The sequence below is a fragment of the Sebastes fasciatus genome, chromosome 13 (assembly GCF_043250625.1).
Source record: "Sebastes fasciatus isolate fSebFas1 chromosome 13, fSebFas1.pri, whole genome shotgun sequence".
NCBI lineage: Eukaryota > Metazoa > Chordata > Actinopteri > Perciformes > Sebastidae > Sebastes > Sebastes fasciatus.
Window position 1 is genome coordinate 32,618,760 of NC_133807.1, and position 15,521 is coordinate 32,634,280.

General features: G+C 37.6%; 1 gene segment (V, D, J or C); it reads right to left on the minus strand.

Annotated features, from left to right (window-relative positions):
• The window catches only part of LOC141781327 (Ig mu chain C region membrane-bound form-like), a 48,827-nt gene that overhangs the window by 8,558 nt on the left and 24,748 nt on the right, over positions 1 to 15,521 (minus strand). Inside the window, 1 exon segment of the C gene segment in view lies at positions 1,201 to 1,262. Within this exon segment, the coding sequence occupies positions 1,201 to 1,262 (62 nt within the window).

Sequence of the window (15,521 nt, forward strand, 5' to 3'; positions counted from 1 at the left end):
AAACATATGACTTTTTTTGTAAAAATTCAGCACTTACATATGATATTAAATCGTATTCTTACCTGATGAAACCGTCACCATCGTACCCTTTCCCCAGTAGTCAAACACTCCCCAGTAGCACAGTGCTGAATCTACTTAGCTGTTAGTATTAAAATGTAACGGCGAGCGAAAAAAAGTCTGCCTTAAGATTTAATTAATTAATCCACTTAAATGGACCTGAAATCACAAATATCCACCCACTGTGTCCCACTGAGAACATCGCTGTTTGACTTTTACAGCACATACTGTATTAAAACACTTTAAGTGAAGCTGAGAAATTAACTTAAACGTGATATTTTGCCGTCTGAAACATACCGTGCCGTAGATTTAAATGGTATAAAATCTTACCTGATGACACAGTTACCATCGTACCCTTTCCCCAGTAGTCGAAAGCCCAGTTGCCACAGTTAAGATAGTCAATTCACACTTCTCACAAAAACTCATGCACCAAATAAAGCTAAAATGTACACCTGTTGACGGACTCCAACTGAACTAAAGTAGTTTTGTTCAGGCTACAAAATACTGTCTTATCACCGGCTCAACAGTTATGACCACATGAAAATGCTGATATATATTTTCGTAATGTGATTAGGAATGTAATTCTCTAATCAGAAATATTAAGATTACATACCTGAAGTGACGGTGACCATGGTCCCTTTCCCCCAGTAGTCAAAAGCGTAGTCACAGTTCAACAAACTATTAACCGCCGCATACAAAAACCTGTTCGCCAGATATCTACTCTATCCACGGTCTAGGTTATTTTAATGCAATCTACTCGCTGACATATTTGTTTGCAAATAAGGATTCAGAAGATGGAACGAAGCATGCATTTCACCACCAAGGTTTACCAATTATAACACATACAGTATTCCTGCGTGACACAACTTCATTTCTTGAGAAATACCAATACTGTATAAATCAAAACGTCCACATTAGATTAGATAGAGAAAAATAAGAGCGACTTACCAGATGTGACTGTAACCATGGTGCCTTTCCCCCAGTAGTCAAAAGCACCGTCACAGTGTGACATATCAACTCATCCAACATACAAAAACAAGCACCTATAAAGATGCCCTTGATGCCACTGAGGTCTAAATATGGTGTATTAAAACAGCGTAATTATTACATATTCAATAGGAAGACAAATGAAGCTTATTTTACCTGATGTGACGGTCACCATTGTTCCTTTTCCCCAGTAGTCAAAGTAGTCGTCACAGTGATGGCTTTCAATAGATCATCAGTGCAAAAAATATTCTACAGCTTCCATCGTCGAATAAATGCTCAGTAAACTACTCTATATTTACCCTGTTTAGCCTCGTCTTTCTGCTGCAGATTGTAGTTTAAGTGCAGTTTGTAATTAACTTTAATTTAATAATAAACCAGAAACAATATAGAATTGTCACATTAGAACATATATTTGATTATTACTCACCAGAAGTGACGGTGACCATGGTCCCTTTCCCCCAGTAGTCGAAGCCATCACAGTGATATATTACAATCTGCTTCCAGTACAAATACTTAAAATGTTGATTAAACCGTACATGTTTCACTGACAAAGCAATTCCCACTGAACTATTTATTAACCACGTCCCTTGAGACCTTCATTTCCTGTGGTCTGTCTGGGTTATTATATAAGATGAAGTGTGTGTTGCCAACGGTTACTGTGAACACTTCCTCTTTTATCAGCCCCTTCTGTCGGCTCCAGTTCCGGCAGCATGGACTTGATTCAGCCCAATCGCTGTTAAGTTTGAGAAGAAAAAGCAGTTGATGATAAAGAGCTCTGTTGTCTGTTTTATGGCCGTTGATTGGAGATGTTTTCACAGCAATATAAAATAGGTATCAGACATTAGGGATTATGATCTGTTTGAATTCTAGGGCGATATGTTTTTACAACGATACCATGCGTATCGCTTTCCACGGTTCCGATACGATTCAAGGACGATATTTGGCTCATCTAGAGCGATACAATGACTTGAAATCAATACAGTAACAGGAGGTGCAGGTCAGGATTCCTCAACGTTTTTCTTGTAAGGGAATCGGGGATAAATTAATTATGGATATAAACAAGTAAACACAACGATTAATGGCAAATACACACAGCTTTTATTAGAAAATAATAAAAAGTGCAACTTCAGGACCCGCTGCTTCAGTTCTCAAGATACATGGCAGTGTAATATTTAACAAAAAAATACAATAACCTAACTTCTATTCAAGTTAAATGAACAGTGGTTCTGCTTCTGTTCTTATTTTCAGTATAAACGGTAGAGCAGTAATATTGACGTCTCAGTAGGTACGTGGAATGATTGGTCGTGTTGCCGTTGTATTTTATCCAGCCTTCTTTGCATATTCTGCAAACTGTTTGCAAAATGTTTCCACACGCTGGACCTCAAACACGGCTTGAAAATCTCTCGCTCGTCTGGCTCTTCCTCGCCATCAGCCATGCTTCGTTTATCTGTCGTCTCTCTGAGATTGGTGCTGCTGGCGCATGTCGATGATGTCATACACGGGGAGCGTGAACCGGAGTAACGTTTAAAACTAATAAAAGTGCTGAAAAATACGTCCATATAGCGTTTGTCGTGCTTAAATACAAGGTGCAAACTCTTAGTATCGATACAATCGATTATTTACCTTGAAAATCGATCGATAATCGTCTCCCTCGACAACTTGCAGAGTACTAAGGATGCACCGATACCGACATCAGTATCTGAGATACTGAGATGCTCCGATACCGGCCGGTGGTGCGCCCGACCCCAATGGGTCGGGATCCCATCTCAGCCAGTGCGCGCCGGCCCTCACTTTAATTGTGCCACGGGGTTTTGCTCGCACCCTCTGACTCACGCGTTCGTTAGACTCCTTGGTCCGTGTTTCAGGACGGGTCGGGTGGGTGTCAGACATCACCGCAGACCCTTGGGACGCACTAAGGACAGTCCGCCCAGGTCGACAATCGCACCGGGAGCAGGGGACCCCGTCTCTCCCCGGCGAGGAGAGAGGGCGTAGCGAGCACTTTATCCACGGCCCCGGGAAGCACCTTCGCCCCGAGCTTTTCCAAGACGACCTAGAGCTGGTTGCGACGCAACGCCTCGTATGCGGGACTCCCCAGCCTGCCGGGTGTCGCTCACACCCTCCAGCTGGCTGTTAACGAGGGTCTTTTGGCACAGAGAAGTACTCGTATCGGTACTCGGTATCGGCAAGTACTCAAATGTAAGTACTTGTACTCGGTCTGAAAACAAGTGTTATCAGTGCATCCCTACAGAGTACCTGTCGATGTAGTTGGACCGTAGGAATATAAATCAATCCATCGATGTAGTAGATGAATCGTTACACCCCTAACACTAGCTATAAGCAGCTTATAATACATAGGCTACTTAAATCTACTATTGCCAAGAATTATTTTTAATCAAAGCAAATATTTAAATAAAAACACCATCATTTATTTTTTTATAATAATTAACCGAAAATTGTAAAATATAAATAAACAATAGAAATCTCCCTGAAGTCTTATAAAGTGTAAAAATGAATAAAGCTTTTGTCATGTATTATCATGTAGGCTATTATCAGAGCTGTTATCTGAGCCTGAGGCTTTCAGTCTAAAGTTTCAGTTTGATCACTGGATGAGGAAGCACCTGCTGTTGTGGTGAAGATTGTTTCCTCCGTGTTACATAAATATTAACCAGTAAGGATGTTGATAACCACAAGTCCAAAATGTGCAGACATTTTCATTCCTCTTTTGATAGTATCTCTAACTCAAGTGTAACTGTGTTTGAGTTTAAAGGTTCTCTATCCGATATCCAGAGTAATAATATAGAGAAGAAGTTGTAGTTTTGTTGCCTAAACCTAAAGAAGTTGTAGTTTTGTTGCCTAAACCTAAAGAAGTTGTAGTTTTGTTGCCTAAACCTAAAGAAGTTGTAGTTTTGTTGCCTAAACCTAAAGAAGTTGTAGTTTTGTTGCCTAAACCTAAAGAAGTTGTAGTTTTGTTGCCTAAACCTAAAGTTCTACTTTTGTTCTCTAATCCTAAAGAAGTTGTACTTTTGTCGTCTAAACCTAAAGAAGTTGTAGTTTTGTTGTCTAAACCTAAAGAAGTTGTAGTTTGTTGTCTAAACCTAAAGAAGTTGTAGTTTGTTGTCTAAACCTAAATAAGTTGTAGTTTTGTTGCCTAAACCTAAAGAAGTTGTAGTTTTGTTGTCTAAACCTAAAGAAGTTGTAGTTTGTTGTCTAAACCTAAATAAGTTGTAGTTTTGTTGCCTAAACCTAAAGAAGTTGTACTTTTGTTGTCTAAACCTAAAGAAGTTGTAGTTTGTTGTCTAAACCTAAATAAGTTGTAGTTTTGTTGCCTAAACCTAAAGAAGTTGTAGTTTGTTGTCTAAACCTAAATAAGTTGTAGTTTTGTTGCCTAAACCTAAAGAAGTTGTACTTTTGTTGTCTAAACCTAAAGAAGTTGTACTTTTGTTGCCTAAACCTAAAGAAGTTGTAGTTTTGTTGCCTAAACCTAAAGAAGTTGTAGTGTTGTTGTCTAAACCTAAAGAAGTTGTAGTGTTGTTGTCTAAACCTAAAGAAGTTGTAGTTTTGTTGTCTAAACCTAAAGAAGCCTTTTTATTTGTGTTCAAAATGTGACATTTCATTAATTTTTTACATGTTAGAACGTGTTGCTTTTAAGTTTCTCTTTTACAACATAGTAGGCTGGTAGGCCCCTAATGACCCACATCTATGGTGCTTATAGCGACTGATAACGTCTATTTAATGGCCTGTTAAAAGTCAAATCGACAACTTGCGGCGTGCACCTCGCGCAGGCTTCATTACGCTGACCATAAACCAGGCCTCAGCCATTTTAAGAATTGACTTTAACTAACCTGACATCAAAGTAGTCAAACATCTGTCTCTTTATGTTAGTTTGTCAGTATGTGAAATACATTATTTTTGCTGTTACGATTTTCCTGTTTTTCACAGGTTAAAACTGAAAAATATACAATTCCCCATTAATGCAATTTACCCTTCCACTAGACCAGGGGTCAGCAACCTGCAGCTCCGTGAGCCTCAGGCAGCTCTTTTAGCTCCTCTCCAGTGGCTCCCTGTGGATTTATAAAAGTGTTTACATTTTAATTTTTATTTATCCTTATTGTAGGTCTATGGTACGACGGAGTATTAGGGCCACATTGAGGGAAAAAAAATATATCTGAAATTACGAGAATAAAGTCATAATATTATAAAGTAGTAATTTTACGTGTTATTTTATTTTTTTCTCGTAAAGTTATGACTTTATTGTGTAAATCTCAGATGTTTTTTCCCTCAATGTGGCCCTAATACTCCGTAGTACATTGTCTCTTTGGCCCTCACTGCATTAGACTTACATACTATATACTTAGACTCTAAACTGTGTTACCTTCATCACAATGATCAGGTGTTTTTTATCTTTTTGCCTAAAATGTCTCTTTTGATAGTAAAGGTTGCTGACCCCTGCACTAGTCCATTAAATATGATCTTTGTTCATGTTTTTTTTTTGTACTTACATGACGTCTTTCTCTTGAGGCACAGTGCCTTTACGCCTCAGATCAGGACGGGTTTTTGTATTACCACATATCACTGTGTGGTACCCGCTGTATGCACAGTGCCACATGCTGCTACAAAAACCTCTGCCTGTTACGGTGCATTGCCTGTCCTCTATGTACTCAGCATTGTACGCTTTGAACCATAATTATTCCTATTTATTGAGTTATTATTATTCTGCGTCTTTGCATCGTTGGTGATTGTGTTAAGTTAGTCAGTCTGTCCGTCTCGAACAACGAATCTTTTGTTGCCTGATGATGCTTTTTCTTGTTCTCTTTCTACTCAGTATTTTCTATATTTCAGTGCTTTTCTACAATTAAACTATAAAATCACTTTTTATTTTTTCAGGTTTGAAACCTAATTATTGTTCTGATGATTGATTTTTAAAAAAATGATTTATTGTACAATAGTGATGCAATAAAGTAAACACATACATTGTGCAGTAAAACCATGGATGAATGACATCCGCCTGGTTTTCACTATATGTGAAATATATTATCTTTGCTGACACAAAACATGAGAACAAATTAATCTTCTTTTTAGGATAAAACTGAAAATCTAACAAACCTTTACTCTTCCACTATTCCTTCCTTCAGTGTCTGATACATTTGGTAAGTGGCCTGTTTTTTTTCTTTTGGCACAGTAACGTTGGGCCTCCGTTCAGTTCAGGATAGGGTTTTTGTATTACCACATATCACTGTGGCCCCCCCCGTAGTATCCACAGTGGCACGTACTCATACAAAAACCTCTGCCTGATATGATGCCGGATAGGGCTGCACCATTACAGCCAAAATGATAATCACGATGATCAATATTGAGATCAGGATTATTCATTGATTTTTAGGGACAAAATATTTTATTTTATCACATTCAAATAAAACAGAGCGCTGCTTTCACTGCTGCATTCCTACTAATGTACAAATAATTACATCAAAATAAGACCGGTCCTTATTCACAGTGCATCTCCTAGACCAGTGGTCAATAACCTTTACTATCAAAAGAGACATTTTAGGCAAAAAAAACAAACAAAAGGGTTGGGTGACCTAACACACAAAGATCATTTTTAGTTTAACACAGACATTTAATATTATAGGGTTAAGCTTTTCTGATGTGTTTTCAGAGTAAAACTGAACAAATAAAGAATTCATTAATTTAATTTACCCTTCCAAAGGTCCACTGAACATCACCTTTCTTTAGTGACCTGATCTCCCCTTTTTTTTTCTTGATGCACGGTGGCTTCAGTTCAGGACAGGTTTTTGTATTACCACATATCACTGTGGTTGCCATCCCATCCACAGTGCTGCATGCTCGTACAAAAACCTTTTCCTGAAACACAGCAGTGCATACTGTAAGTCTGACATTAACCAGCCGAGAGGACTGACAGATGAAAAAATCCACCGTCCAAGCATATTTTTTACAGACCAAAATAATAAATTCCATTTTTTTCCAGTACATTTCATTCACTTAATCAATAATGAATTTGCATGTTTGTTTAGATTCTGATGTTAACCCCCTGAGACGACTGACTTTACCGTCTTTCAGAGGCTCTAGCAGGTTCAGGTTTAAAGCTAGAGTGAAGCTACAGACATCATATGAAAACTAGTAAACCTAATGAATCCATATCCATTAGGGATGCTCATTTGTAAAACATTTCTTAACCGATAACCGACCCTCGTTAACCGATTATTAACCGACAAGCTTTGTGCCTCGCATGCAGCGGTGCACCAGCTGCAGGAGCACAACAGATCTTCGTTGACGGGAGTCTCCAGTTCACCGTCCGGGAGCGTTAACTTAGCAGCTACGATGCTGCGTGTAGTGTCGCGGACATGCAGACACTTTCCCAGTAAAAGTCTCCACCGCGCATTTAGTTGAGTTCAGCAGGTTGTCAGCTGTGTGTCTGCCCGGCCTAACGTTAGCGAGTGGCCGACAGACCATTTGTGTGTTTGTGCTACGTTAGCAGCTCTAGCGTTGCCGGTGGCTTCATGCTCGCCGTTGTCACACACGTATTGTGTCTGTCAGCGCGGCGTAACTTCGGGGAGTGTCCCACAGACCGTGTGTGAGTGTGTCGGTGGCGTTATAGCTGTGATAGCTGTAGCAGTTACAGTTTATTTGTCGGTGAATAAATGCTACGTCTTACAACCGATAGCATTAATCGGTTAAAATTCTTAATGTCGGTTAACGGTTAAACCAGCGGTCAGCAACCTGCGTCTCCGGAGCCACATGCGGCTCTTTCCCTGTGGACTTTTAAAAATGGAAATGAATAAATAATGTTTTTTTGTTTACATTTTCATTTTTACTTATCATTGTTGTAGGTCTATGGTACGACGGTACGACGGAGTATTAGAGCCACATTGAGGAAAAAATAAAAGAATCTTAGATTTCGAGAATAAAGTCATAATATTATAAAGTAGTAATTTTACGAGTTATTTTATTTTTTTCCCGTAAACTTCTGAATTCATTCTCGTAATATTACGACTTGATTCTCGTAATATTAAGACTTTTTTTCTCGTAAAGTTATGACTTTATTCTGTAAATCTCAGATGTTTTTTCCCTCAATGTGGCCCTAATACTCCGTAGTACATTGTCTCTTTGGCCCTCACTGCATTAGACTTACATACTATATACTTAGACTCTAAACTGTGTTACCTTCATCACAATGATCAGGTGTTTTTTATCATTTTGCCTAAAATGTCTCTTTTGGTAGTAAAGGTTGCTGACCCCTGCACTAGTCCATTAAATATGATCTTTGTTCATGTTTTTTTTTTTTACTTACGTGACGTCTTTCTCTTGAGGCACAGTGCCTTTACGCCTCAGATCAGGACGGGTTTTTGTATTACCACATATCACTGTGGTTCCCCCCGTATGCACAGTGCCACATGCTGCTACAAAAACCTCTGCCTGTTACGGTGCATTGCCTGTCCTCTATGTACTCAGCATTGTACGCTTTGAACCATAATTACTCTTAATTATTGAGTTATTATTATTCTGCGTCTTTGCATCGTTGGTGATTGTGTTAAGTTAGTCAGTCTGTCCGTCTCGAACAACGAATCTTTTGTTGCCTGATGATGCTTTTTCTTGTTCTCTTTCTACTCAGTATTTTCTATATTTCAGTGCTTTTCTACAGTTAAACTATAAAATCACTTTTTATTTTTTCAGGTTTGAAACCTAATTATTGTTCTGATGATTGATTTTTTAAAAAATTATTTATTGTACAATAGTGATGCAATAAAGTAAACACATACATTGTGCAGTAAAACCATGGATGAATGACATCCGCCTGGTTTTCACTATATGTGAAATATATTATCTTTGCTGACACAAAACATGAGAACAAATTAATCTTCTTTTAGGATAAAACTGAAAATCTAACAAACCTTTACTCTTCCACTATTCCTTCCTTCAGTGTCTGATACATTTGGGAAGTGGTCTGTTTTTTTTCTTTTGGCACAGTAACGTTGGGCCTCCGTTCAGTTCAGGATAGGGTTTTTGTATTACCACATATCACTGTGGCCCCCCCCGTAGTATCCACAGTGGCACGTACTCATACAAAAACCTCTGCCTGATATGATGCCGGATAGGGCTGCACCATTACAGCCAAAATGATAATCACGATGATCAATATTGAGATCAGGATTATTCATTGATTTTTAGGGACAAAATATTGTATTTTATCACATTTAAATAAAACAGAGCGCTGCTTTCACTGCTGCATTCCTACTAATGTACAAATAATTACATCAAAATAAGACCGGTCCTTATTCACAGTGCATCTCCTAGACCAGTGGTCAATAACCTTTACTATCAAAAGAGACATTTTAGGCAAAAAAAAAACAAACAAAAGGGTTGGGTGACCTAACACACAAAGATCATTTTTAGTTTAACACTTAATATTTAATATTATAGGGTTAAGCTTTTCTGATGTGTTTTCAGAGTAAAACTGAACAAATAAAGAATTCATTAATTTAATTTACCCTTCCAAAGGTCCACTGAACATCACCTTTCTTTAGTGACCTGATCTCCCCTTTTTTTTCTTGATGCACGGTGGCTTCAGTTCAGGACAGGTTTTTGTATTACCACATATCACTGTGGCTGCCACCCCATCCACAGTGCTGCATGCTCGTACAAAAACCTTTTCCTGAAACACAGCAGTGCATACTGTAAGTCTGACATTAACCAGCCGAGAGGACTGATAGATGAAAAAATCCACCGTCCAAGCATATTTTTTACAGACCAAAATAATAAATTCCATTTTTTTCCAGTACATTTCATTCACTTAATCAATAATGAATTTGCATGTTTGTTTAGATTCTGATGTTAACCCCCTGAGACGACTGACTTTACCGTCTTTCAGAGGCTCTAGCAGGTTCAGGTTTAAAGCTAGAGTGAAGCTACAGACATCATATGAAAACTAGTAAACCTAATGAATCCATATCCATTAGGGATGCTCATTTGTAAAACATTTCTTAACCGATAACCGACCCTCGTTAACCGATTATTAACCGACAAGCTTTGTGCCTCGCATGCAGCGGTGCACCAGCTGCAGGAGCACAACAGATCTTCGTTGACGGGAGTCTCCAGTTCACCGTCCGGGAGCGTTAACTTAGCAGCTACGATGCTGCGTGTAGTGTCGCGGACATGCAGACACTTTCCCAGTAAAAGTCTCCACCACACATTTAGTTGAGTTCAGCAGGTTGTCAGCTGTGTGTCTGCCCGGCCTAACGTTAGCGAGTGGCCGACAGACCATTTGTGTGTTTGTGCTACGTTAGCAGCTCTAGCGTTGCCGGTGGCTTCGTGCTCGCCGTTGTCACACACGTATTGTGTCTGTCAGCGCGGCGTAACTTCGGGGAGTGTCCCACAGACCGTGTGTGAGTGTGTCGGTGGCGTTATAGCTGTGATAGCTGTAGCAGTTACAGTTTATTTGTCGGTGAATAAATGCTAAGTCTTACAACCGATAGCATTAATCGGTTAAAATTCTTAATGTCGGTTAACGGTTAAACCAGCGGTCAGAAACCTGCGGCTCCGGAGCCACATGCTGCTCTTTCCCTGTGGACTTTTAAAAATGGAAATGAATAACTGTTTTTTTGTTTACATTTTCATTTTTACTTATCATTGTTGTAGGTCTATGGTACGACGGTACGACGGAGTATTAGAGCCACATTGAGGAAAAAATAAAAGAATCTTAGATTTCGAGAATAAAGTCATAATATTATAAAGTAGTAATTTTACGAGTTATTTTCTTTTTTTCTCCGTAAACTTCTGAATTCATTCTCGTAATATTACGACTTTCTTTCTCGTAAAGTTATGACTTTATTGTGTAAATCTAAGATGTTTTTTCCCTCAATGTGGCCCTAATACTCCGTAGTACATTGTCTCTTTGGCCCTCACTGCATTAGACTTATATTCTATATACTTAGACTATAAACTGTGTTACCTTCTTCACAATGATCACATGTTTTGCAGCTCCAGACAGATTTTTTTTCTCTATTTTTTTGCCTAAAAATGTCTCTTTTGATAGTAAAGGTTGCTGACCCCTGCACTAGTCCATTAAATATTATCTTTGTTCATGTTTTTTTTTTGTACTTACATGACGTCTTTCTCTTGAGGCACAGTGCCTTTACGCCTCAGATCAGGACGGGTTTTTGTATTACCACATATCACTGTGTGGTACCCGCTGTATGCACAGTGCCACATGCTGCTACAAAAACCTCTGCCTGTTACGGTGCATTGCCTGTCCTCTATGTACTCAGCATTGTACGCTTTGAACCATAATTACTCTTAATTATTGAGTTATTATTATTCTGCGTCTTTGCATCGTTGGTGATTGTGTTAAGTTAGTCAGTCTGTCAGTCTCGAACAACGAATCTTTTGTTGCCTGATGATGCTTTTTCTTGTTCTCTTTCTACTCAGTATTTTCTATATTTCAGTGCTTTTCTACAATTAAACTATAAAATCACTTTTTATTTTTTCAGGTTTGAAACCTAATTATTGTCCTGATGATTGATTTTTAAAAAAATGATTTATTGTACAATAGTGATGCAATAAAGTAAACACATACATTGTGCAGTAAAACCATGGATGAATGACATCCGCCTGGTTTTCACTATATGTGAAATATATTATCTTTGCTGACACAAAACATGAGAACAAATTAATCTTCTTTTTAGGATAAAACTGAAAATCTAACAAACCTTTACTCTTCCACTATTCCTTCCTTCAGTGTCTGATACATTTGGGAAGTGGCCTGTTTTTTTCTTTTGGCACAGTAACGTTGGGCCTCCGTTCAGTTCAGGATAGGGTTTTTGTATTACCACATATCACTGTGGCCACCCCCGCTGTAGTATCCACAGTGGCACGTACTCATACAAAAACCTCTGCCTGATATGGTGCCGGATAGGGCTGCACCATTACAGCCAAAATGATAATCACGATGATCAATATTGAGATCAGGATTATTCATTGATTTTTAGGTACAAAATATTTTATTTATCACATTTAAATAAAACAGAGCGCTGCTTTCACTGCTGCATTCCTGCTAATGTACAAATAATTACATCAAAATAAGACCGGTCCTTATTCACAGTGCATCTCCTAGACCAGGGGTCAATAACCTTTACTATCAAAAGAGACATTTTAGGCAAAAAAAAAAAAAATCTGTCTGGAGCCGCAAAACATGAGATCATTGTGATGAAGGTAACACAGTTTATAGTCTAAGCATATAGAATGTAAGTCTAATGCAGTGAGGGCCAAAGAGACAATGTACTACGGAGTATTAGGGCCACATTGAGGGAAAACACATCTGAGATTTACAGAATAAAGTCGTAACTTTACGAGAAACAAAGTTGTAATATTACGAGACTAAAGTCATAACTTTACAAGAAAAAAATAAAATAACACGTAAAATTACTACTTTATAATATTATGACTTCATTCTTGAAATCTCAGATTTATTTTTTTTCCTCAATGTGGACCTAATACTCCGTCGTACCATAGACCTACAAAGATGATAAATAAAAATTAAAACGTAAACCAAAAAACAGTTTTTCATTTCCATTTTTAAAAGTCCACAGGGATCCGCTGGAGAGGAGCTGAAGAGCTGCAGGTTGCTGACCTCTGGTCTAGAACCAACCAAATAAATACAAATACAAATAATATTATATTATAATAATTATAAGAATGAATAAATAATCACAATTAATGTTTGATTAATTGTACGTTTCTACAGTAGAACTATGAAATCATGAAGACTTTTACCCTTTTGAAACCTAATTATTGCTGTTTCTTTTTTTTATTTTAATATTCACATTTTTACTATGTGATTATTTACATGATGCTCTCTGTGTGTTAAGGAAACCGTGTTCAATGTCTTTAAGTATCTCTGCTGTTCCTAAGAAGAATGTGTTGGACACATCCAGGCAGCAGAAAGCAGTCTCACCTCCTGACTTGCTTTCTGTTCGCAGCGTTTCCGTCTCAGTGGAAACGGAGGTTTTTGTCACATGATATATCACCGTGGTTGTTGTTATATGGCACAGTGATATGATCCCATACAAGAACTCCACCCTGCACACGCTGGCTGTCACGTCACACTAATGCTGTCACTTTATCACTATTTCATATTAGTTCAACTGTTAATTAACAGTAATGTTAATGTTTAATTATGTGGACAAAAAAAATTGGCAGCTCAAAAGTTCCCTGATTGTTTTTTTATTTTATTTTTTATTTAATCATGCTCATACACACACTCCTGAAAAGGGGCTTCGCAGTTATGATAATGATTAGTGATCAACCGATTATCAACCTACGACTAATTGAGACTTAAACTGCAGCACAAATTTAAGTTTTCCTAGTTTTACACTATAAGGAGATATTGTTTATTTATTTATTATAATGTTTGTTTAACGTTAAAAGAAGTTGGGAGCTTCCTGCACTTTTTTATTTTAAGATAAAAGTTATTTTTTTAATGAAACATATGCTTTAGTTCTGTGTTATTCACATTTTTGAAACCAAGATTTAATGTTTTTCACTGCAAATGTGTATCGGTTCAAAATCATCGGTGTCCTTGATTACTAATAATCGGTATCGTTGATCCCTTATAATGATATAATAAAACAGACGGATATAAATATTGTTTTGGATTTACATTGTGCAGTAAAATCATGGATAAATTACACCTTTTTAAAATGAGAATCAAAACCACTGTATTATAAAACAACATCAAAATGCTCTGATACATATTTCATACCCGGTGTGATTTTTTTTCAGACGTATCATCAAAAGGGTTGGGTGACCTAACACACAAAGATCATTTTTAGTTTAACACAGACATTTAATATTATAGGGTTAAGCTTTTCTGATGTGTTTTCAGAGTAAAACTGAAAAAATGAAGAATTCATTAATTTAATTCACCCTTCCAAAGGTCCACTGAACATCACCTTTCTTTAGTGACCTGAGTTCCCCTCTTTTTTCTTGATGCACAGTGGCTTCAGTTCAGGACGGGTTTTTGTATTACCACATATCACTGTGTGGTACCCCCCCGTATGCACAGTGCCACATGCTGCTACAAAAACCTCTGCGTGTTACGGTGCATTGCCTGTCCTCTATGTACTCAGCATTGTACGCTTTGAACCATAATTACTCTTAATTATTGAGTTATTATTATTCTGCGTCTTTGCATCGTTGGTGATTGTGTTAAGTTAGTCAGTCTGTCAGTCTCGAACAACGAATCTTTTGTTGCCTGATGATGCTTTTTCTTGTTCTCTTTCTACTCAGTATTTTCTATATTTCAGTGCTTTTCTACAATTAAACTATAAAATCACTTTTTATTTTTTCAGGTTTGAAACCTAATTATTGTCCTGATGATTGATTTTAAAAAAAAATGATTTATTGTACAATAGTGATGCAATAAAGTAAACACATACATTGTGCAGTAAAACCATGGATGAATGACATCCGCCTGGTTTTCACTATATGTGAAATATATTATCTTTGCTGACACAAAACATGAGAACAAATTAATCTCTTTTTAGGATAAAACTGAAAATCTAACAAACCTTTACTCTTCCACTATTCCTTCCTTCAGTGTCTGATACATTTGGGAAGTGGCCTGTTTTTTTTCTTTTGGCACAGTAACGTTGGGCCTCCGTTCAGTTCAGGATAGGGTTTTTGTATTACCACATATCACTGTGGCCCCCCCCGTAGTATCCACAGTGGCACATACTCATACAAAAACCTCTGCCTGATATGGTGCCGGATAGCGCTGCACCATTACAGCCAAAATGATAATCACGATGATCAATATTGAGATCAGGATTATTCATTGATTTTTAGGGACAAAATATTTTATTTATCACATTTAAATAAAACGGAGCGCTGCTTTCACTGCTGCATTCCTACTAATGTACAAATAATTACATCAAAATAAGACCGGTCCTTATTCACAGTGCATCTCCTAGACCAGTGGTCAATAACCTTTACTATCAAAAGAGACATTTTAGGCAAAAAAAACAAAACAAAAGGGTTGGGTGACCTAACACACAAAGATCATTTTTAGTTTAACACTGTACATTTAATATTATAGGGTTAAGCTTTTCTGATGTGTTTTCAGAGTAAAACTGAACAAATAAAGAATTCATTAATTTAATTTACCCTTCCAAAGGTCCACTGAACATCACCTTTCTTTAGTGACCTGAGTTCCCCTTTTTTTTCTTGATGCACGGTGGCTTCAGTTCAGGACAGGTTTTTGTATTACCACATATCACTGTGGCTGCCACCCCATCCACAGTGCTGCATGCTCGTACAAAAACCTTTTCCTGAAACACAGCAGTGCATACTGTAAGTCTGACATTAACCAGCCGAGAGGACTGATAGATGAACAAATCCACCGTCCAAGCATATTTTTTACAGACCAAAATAATAAATTCCATTTTTTTCCAGTATATTTCATT